The sequence below is a fragment of the Trifolium pratense genome, linkage group LG4 (assembly GCF_020283565.1).
Source record: "Trifolium pratense cultivar HEN17-A07 linkage group LG4, ARS_RC_1.1, whole genome shotgun sequence".
Classification (NCBI taxonomy): domain Eukaryota; kingdom Viridiplantae; phylum Streptophyta; class Magnoliopsida; order Fabales; family Fabaceae; genus Trifolium; species Trifolium pratense.
This window is the reverse complement of record NC_060062.1, coordinates 57270657-57277937: the sequence shown is the minus strand read 5'-3', so window position 1 is coordinate 57277937 and position 7281 is coordinate 57270657. Positions and strand designations below refer to the sequence as shown.

Here is a 7281-nt window from a genome sequence, read left to right as displayed (position 1 = left end):
TGAAGTCCCATTGAGAGAAAACTTGTCATATGAAACATCTCCCGTAAGGGTTGTTTGGGATCAAGCAACTGGGGATTCAACATGGGAGTTGGAGGACAATATGAAATCACAATATCCAGAATTATTTCAAGGTACACAATTTCGGGGACGAAATTTTTTTTAGTGGGGTAGTAATGTAACACCCAAATATTTTTAACTTGTTTTATGTGTGCCTTGATAGTAGTTTTACTTTGTGTAGACCGATAATTAATTTACCCTTTAGACTGTGAATTTAAGAAAAATAATTTTAAAAATCAATCATGAAATATTTCAGTAGGCTATGATAAAATTTCAGGCTTAAAATTCTACCGAAATTTAGACAGTGCCTTAATCGACCGTATAAATTATATCACAAAAAAAAAAATAATAATAATAAATTCATTGTATGGGATAAGAATTACAAGTTATGCATCATGGTGGCTTAATTTTCTTCACAAGTAAAAGTGGAAACGTGGAGTTAACTGAAAGTAAAAACGTGGACATATATTTACCATGTAGAAGTAGAAGTGAAACTCTATAAATAGGACCTTAGTGTTCACTACCTTTCACACAACCATCACTTTCAAAGCTGAGAATTACTTAAAAGGTACCAAATGAATTTTTCATTCTTCTCATAGTCGTATATTCTTTTATTTTGTTTGTATTTGTTCTTTTAAAAAATTGATCTCCTTAGTTCACTTTAAAACCTATAATTACTCTTCTTTATATCCACTAGCTTTTAAGTTTAGGTTCTTTTGTTCCTTTTGTTTTAAAACTTCTAACACAGTCATGATATTTGTGCAAATGTTGATTATGTCACTAGATTTTCATTTCTCCTAGTGTTTAGCTTAATCAAATCAACCTGTGTAAAGTTAAACATCTTTTTTCCAAAATTTAAGAACATGGTACTACTTGATCAAATATATTAGTCACTGGTTGTCCATTTCTCTGTTTTAGCTTTGACATTTAACTCATATAACCATGTTGATTCTTTAAGTGATAACTAAGTAAGGTGTAGCCATGTAAGGTGTAGCCATGTAACAGGATAGTAACAAGAGTGGATACTTCTAAAAATGAAATCTTTGGATTAACATGATGAGTTAAAATATCAAGTATTTGGTCCCTTAATAAACAAGAATATGCACGTAGGTAACTCTATTAGAAACAAATTGAGATGCATTTTCTTAATTAATATTACAGTTTCAGTTTTTGAATAATTTCCTTTAATACATTAGTAACAATGATAGTTACTTAGATATAGTGTTTTGATGAGTGAATAGGTAACATAGAAGAAGGAGATTGCACAAGTTATTCTGAAAAGCTCAAAGGTAAGGGGTTATACTAATAATAAGTTGGTGAGCACAAGAAATGTGGTAATTGTATATATATTATTAGTTATAATTAGGAACTTGTGTACTTAATGTTATAATTATAAGGTAACATAGAATTGATTAAAATAAGTTAATATGCAGGGGATGATAATCCCTGTAATATTGAATTATTGAAAGTAGAACTCCCTTTTAATATATGTGGTATGTGAATACAATCTATATATGATCTTAACTCATTTTCTCATAATATAAAACAGCATGTTCAAATAGTTAGAATAATAATTCATGATACATTCTCTACATCTTTGAACTATCTATTGTAAACTATGTGTGTACTTGAAGCTGTTTATGGTAAAAAGTTGAGGTGAACATGAGTTTCGGATACTAACTATACTAAATTGACTGATAACAAAGTAAATCAAAGTCGATGAGTTGAATAATTAATCACCTTTAATAGGTGAAGAGCAAAACAGGGTGTTTCTTACAGTACTAGAATGTATGTAAGACTGAGGATAGGTCCGGCTGGGTCGCCTCAAGACCTAATGGGGATCACCGGCGTTTTGAACTCCTACCAATAGTCAGTGATAGCAACTCTGACTGGAGGAAATCATACAACCCGACGTGGTGAAACCTGACTGTGCAGGACTATCTATAATAAGGTGTAGCGCTCGGGCCAGAATGGTTGAGACATATTTGATATATGTCGATTGCATACAACCATGATATGGCAGTTGAAACGGCCTTACGCTCATAATAAAAGTCTCCATGGAGTCGGTGTGTCAAAAATAAATACCAAATAAGTTAAGTAAACTAACTTTGGATAGTGAATTTTTGTCTCGGTTTATCATTTGAATTCGATGAGGACTAACAAATTTTGGGTGGTGAGAATTATTTGACTAAGTGCTATAATGTCTTGAATGTGAATAATCTTAAGTGATGACCCTAATATATTAACTTATTGATACATGCTTCTGAGATGAATTCTTACATTTATCACAATACATGCTTCTGTGATTAACTATTAAATTTTCTGTGAAACTGCTTATGATAATATGTGATTCCTTGATTCAACATAATTTTATGTCTAGACATGTATAGTAATTAGAAGAGATAAAATGCATGTAAGTGTATAATACTATGTGTAACCTTGTGATCTCATCGCGTGGTAAGCTTGTGTACGAGTATTTCACCCTTACATTACAGATAATGCCGAGGGAGCCGCTGAACCACTCGGGAACCCGGAAAATTGAGTGTCTAGAGGAGATGGGTGACGCTGTTTGGGAGCTGGATAGAGCGTCACAAACCTTGACTTTTACTGGATTCGTGAAGACAACTGAAGGAATAGGAGGATTACTTGTTTCATCTATCATACACCATATTACCCTGGAGATGGTGCTGTCATTAGAGAGAATGATAATGGCCCTCAACCTTAATGGAGTTGGAAGGGGTTCTAACTCTACTGGACCTAGGGGACCAAGGCCTCGTGTTGGTCGTACTGCCCGTATGAGAGTGCGTAGCCGTAGTCCAGTTTATTATAATTTTGTGAATCATCAAGCAAATTTAAGAATGAATAATAATGATAATCAAATTGTACCTGATGAAGATCCTTCTGAAGACTCTAGTGGTGGAGAAGCTAATGGGAATAATGGAAGTCTCCCTAATGGTCATTAATAATAATAATAATGGTTAGGCAGTATGTAAAATACTAACTAATGGTAGGATTAAGTCTTGAAGCCTTTTGGGTTATTATAATAGACTAGATAAGTCCATGCTTCGTGACTCTCTTTTGTGACTCTTGGTGGCAGTAACTTCTAGGGGATAAGGTGTATGACTCATGATTAGTTAAGAATAGTTTGATCTAATTAGGAACTATTTACTTGCAGGTTTTGTGAAATAGTTAACTATACCTGTCAAGTTTAACTATGTAAGCCTACTGGCATGAAAATTATGACTTTGTGAAATATATGATGCATATTCTATATAATAATGTGTTTTCATTTTATATTTATTAAATTTTATTTAGACTCAAAGTAAAAATATATTATTGATATTTCATTACGAGTAAAATATATAAATAGAGTTAATTCATATTCGCGATTAAATTTTACGACTTAACACCATTTTCTATAGTTCCTGAAAATGGGGTGTTACAACTGCCGCCTCCAAAAATTCACCAAACCCTCAACACTATAAACATCCACTCATATCATTAGGGGTGTACGTGGGCCGGATTGGGTTGGGTTTGGCCAAAACCAAAACCCAAACCACATATGGTACTCCGGGTTGGGTTTAGTAAAATAACCACCCGTTATAACATTGGGCCGGGTTGGGCAAATTCACTAATTCCGGGTTGGATTGGGTTGGGTCGTGGGTTACCCAAATTATTTTTCTATTTTCTATTTTTTTATATTAAATATCTAAATGTTGAATCATCATATTTTTTCATAAAAAATAACTCAATCAATGTATTTTCTTGAAAAATAGGCCAACTTTTTTTCACTATAAAAAATAATCACCCATTTTTTTTGTGTAAATCTACTAATTTACGGTTTGGATAGCGTGTTTTCTAAATGATGTTTTTGCTTTTTTTAATATAAAATGACTAAACCATGAATCACTATATTTGTTCATGAAAATTATTCAATTTTTTTAAATTTTAAAAAAATAATGCGAAAAATTATCATATTTGTTCATAAAAATTATTCAATCTTTTTTATTTTCGTAAAAAATAGTACAACTCATTTTCAATATAAAAATATTTAATAATCAAATGAAAAAATCTTTAGTATTTTCATAAAAAAATTTCAAGAAACATAGCACTAGTGGGTTAGTGGGTTTTTTGGGTTGGGTCCGGTTTTACCCGAAACCCAATTTTTTTAATGGGTTTTTCATTTTTGAAATCCATATTCACCCACTTACCCAACCCAACCCACTTTTTTGGGTTGGATTGGGTGGGTTTGACCGGGTCGACCGGATTTGCCCAAACCATGTACACCCCTACATATCACGTAAAACTATGGCATTCTCACAAATTCCCTAACCCAAAAATAACTATATTTCTTCGAAGCTATTTTCATCATCGACATCCTATTTGCATCAACTCCTTATTTCTTTCTTCAGGTAAGGGCTCTTTCCCCATACATTCATGCTACATAGGGATTATGTTGTGGAATGATAGTAGAATCTTTGTCTATTAAGAGAAAACTAATTAAAAGAAAACTAATAAAAAGAAAGAGAAAATTGTAGTTAAGGCACTTTGTTTATGTCGTGTGTTCAACAAATGCTATAATTTTACAATATATATATATATATATATTGTGTGGTTTGTTAATATTCATTATTACTTGTTTCGTGAGATAGTTTATGCTTTCATTTTGGTTGTTACATGTTGATTGCTGTATGCTGCGGCTGTTGTTCCAAACCGTGAGAATGAATTTGTTTGTAGACTTATCTCATCACTTGTTTAGTAACCAAGAGAAAAATAAATAGAAATATATGGAAGACTAGTTCCTGCAGCACCATTATCTTTGTGGCTGAGTGGCTTAGTGGATGGCCTTGATGGCAAATATTATGATGGCCTTTACGGCATCATTGTTATCTTTGTGGCTTAGTGGCTGATTGACTTAGTGGAAGGCCTTAACGGCAATTATTATTACGGTCTTTGCGGCAGATTTTCTCATTGGAATGAATTCTTTTATTTGCACTATCCGAATCTATTTATTTCACAATTTGATTAGTGGTATTGCGAATCATTTGACCAAAAATTTTGAACAATAAATTAATTATATAGATTTTTCTGAAATCTTTTGGTTGGTGAAGAATTTTATTATTGTTTTATAACATGTTTCTTGTGGTGAGTATGATTCAATATGGACAAGGAAACTGACCCTTTACAATTAACATTTTAGGTACTCAAGAAGAAAGTTATGACTGAATGTGTTGCTTGAAGCGCGTGCGAACGGGGAAAACTGAGTTTTCACAAATTTGATATTTTATGTAATAAATAGACTCTTGCAGTACACTATTTTAATTTCAGATCATTTTTAATATTTTAAACTTGTTTAGAAATGCGGACATGGATTTTCTTCCGCTAGGATTTTTGAACTACTTTTAAATTTTAATTTCATTAAGTTATGTTTCTTTGAATCTCAATTCAGTAATTACTATACTATTTTTACTTGATAAAAAAAAAAATAGTCACACATTTCCTAATTAAGCTAAATTTTTTACAAATATCTTGGATAAAAATCCGGGATGTTACAAAAGGTATCCATTTTTTCTCGATTATTTAGAAAGTTTCAATCTTCTGTCGAAAGACCCTGTTTGACATCAATATTTTGAATTAGACCCATACTTTGCAAAGTGTGATAGCTTTCTCAAAAGATTTTCTATCGGTTGAATTATGAGCAACGTGGTTAAATGTTGCCTCGATGACTTAGACTAGATACCCTATATTTGATATGCCGGAGTGATATATTGACCCAAAATATATTTATTGTTATTGACTCTATAAATTATTTTAAGATGGTAATATGTTGCCTTGATAATGCTTAAATTCAAATTTCTATTGACTCTGCCTCTCATATGATTAAATGTTCAATTGAAGACCCTTAAGTCTAAATCCTATTGGCTAGATAGTTTCAATTATATGTTGCCTTGATAGGGTTTAATTAAATGTTTCTTTGATGACCCTTAAGTCTAATTCTTATTGGCTATATACGATGACCCTTATTCCTCTATGACCTTTAAGTTCAATTCTTATTGGTTATATAAATTCGGTTAATGTTGTCTGGATGACCCTTATTAAATGTTGTCTCGATGATCCATAGGTCCTATTATTATTTGCTATATAAATTCGGTTATATGTTCTCTAGATGACCTTAAATCCAATTAATATTGGCATTATAAATTTGGTTAATTGTTGGCTTGATGATCTCTATATCCCATTGTTGCTGACGAAATAAATTTTGAAATGGTTAAATGGTTGCCCGGTGACAGTGCAATCTACACATGAAGGTAAGTAACTATTTTTAGTATCCATTTTAGATTATGAAATTCTGGTATTACTAGAATGATGTTACCCAAGATGTCCCAACAACTACTTTATGAATAATGTTGTTTCTATTGTTAGCACATCTTACGTAACATGTAAAATAGTGACAGAAAACAAATAAACTGCACGAGTAATTGTTAACCCAGTTCAGCCAACTGCCTACTCTGGGGGATACCAATCCAGGAAGGAAATCCACTAATAGTTCTAGTTACTAAGACCTCCAACAAACCCTAGGATTTACGCCTTATAAGCAAACCCCTAGTTTACGTCTTATAACCTCGACACTACTCATGCGACTTCTGCCTAGGAACTCCTAGACATGAGATCCCATCTCACTTCCACTCACACAACACAACCTGTGTTGTTTATTCAATGTTGGGAATAATGTGGCAACAACTTACCAAGACACTACTCCACTCTTGCTTAAAAGCTTCAAGTGAATCACACACGGTAAACTCCGTACTTCAAAGCTTAGGAGTAACCTTACAATAATAAACTCACTTCTTAACTCGTGTTATAAAATCCACAAGTAAGAATTACAATTAACAAATACAAACAAAGACTTAACAAAGACTCAATATGTGTTTTTAATATTTTTCAATGAGATACTTAGTCTTGAACTTGGTCTTCATATATATAATGAACTAGCACGCTTCTCTTGCTTCAGAATCAATAGGACGCTCCTTGAGAGTGATAAAAGGTGATCTGATTCTCTTTTGATCTTCATCAAGAATGTATAGAAACTTTCCAAAAGTGTTTAAGGGACTTTAGAGGATAACTGTGATCATCCCGTTGTACCATTAAGTCTTATTGATCACTGTCGTTTCGTGATCAAAATAAGTTTTAATTAAGAAAAGTAGTAACAAGGTAGTTAACCTT

The 7281-nt window shown here is 32.4% G+C and overlaps 1 protein-coding gene across 1 annotated transcript; it reads left to right on the top strand.

The window, feature by feature from the left end:
- The first annotated feature begins 1317 nt into the window (after window positions 1-1317).
- On the top strand, window positions 1318-3302 carry LOC123923726. Its single transcript, XM_045976447.1, has 2 exons — window positions 1318-1346; window positions 2553-3302. Exon 2 carries the CDS (start codon window positions 2556-2558, stop codon window positions 3018-3020), a length of 465 nt encoding a protein of 154 aa, XP_045832403.1. The 5' UTR covers window positions 1318-1346; window positions 2553-2555; the 3' UTR covers window positions 3021-3302.
- The last annotated feature ends 3979 nt before the right edge of the window (window positions 3303-7281 follow it).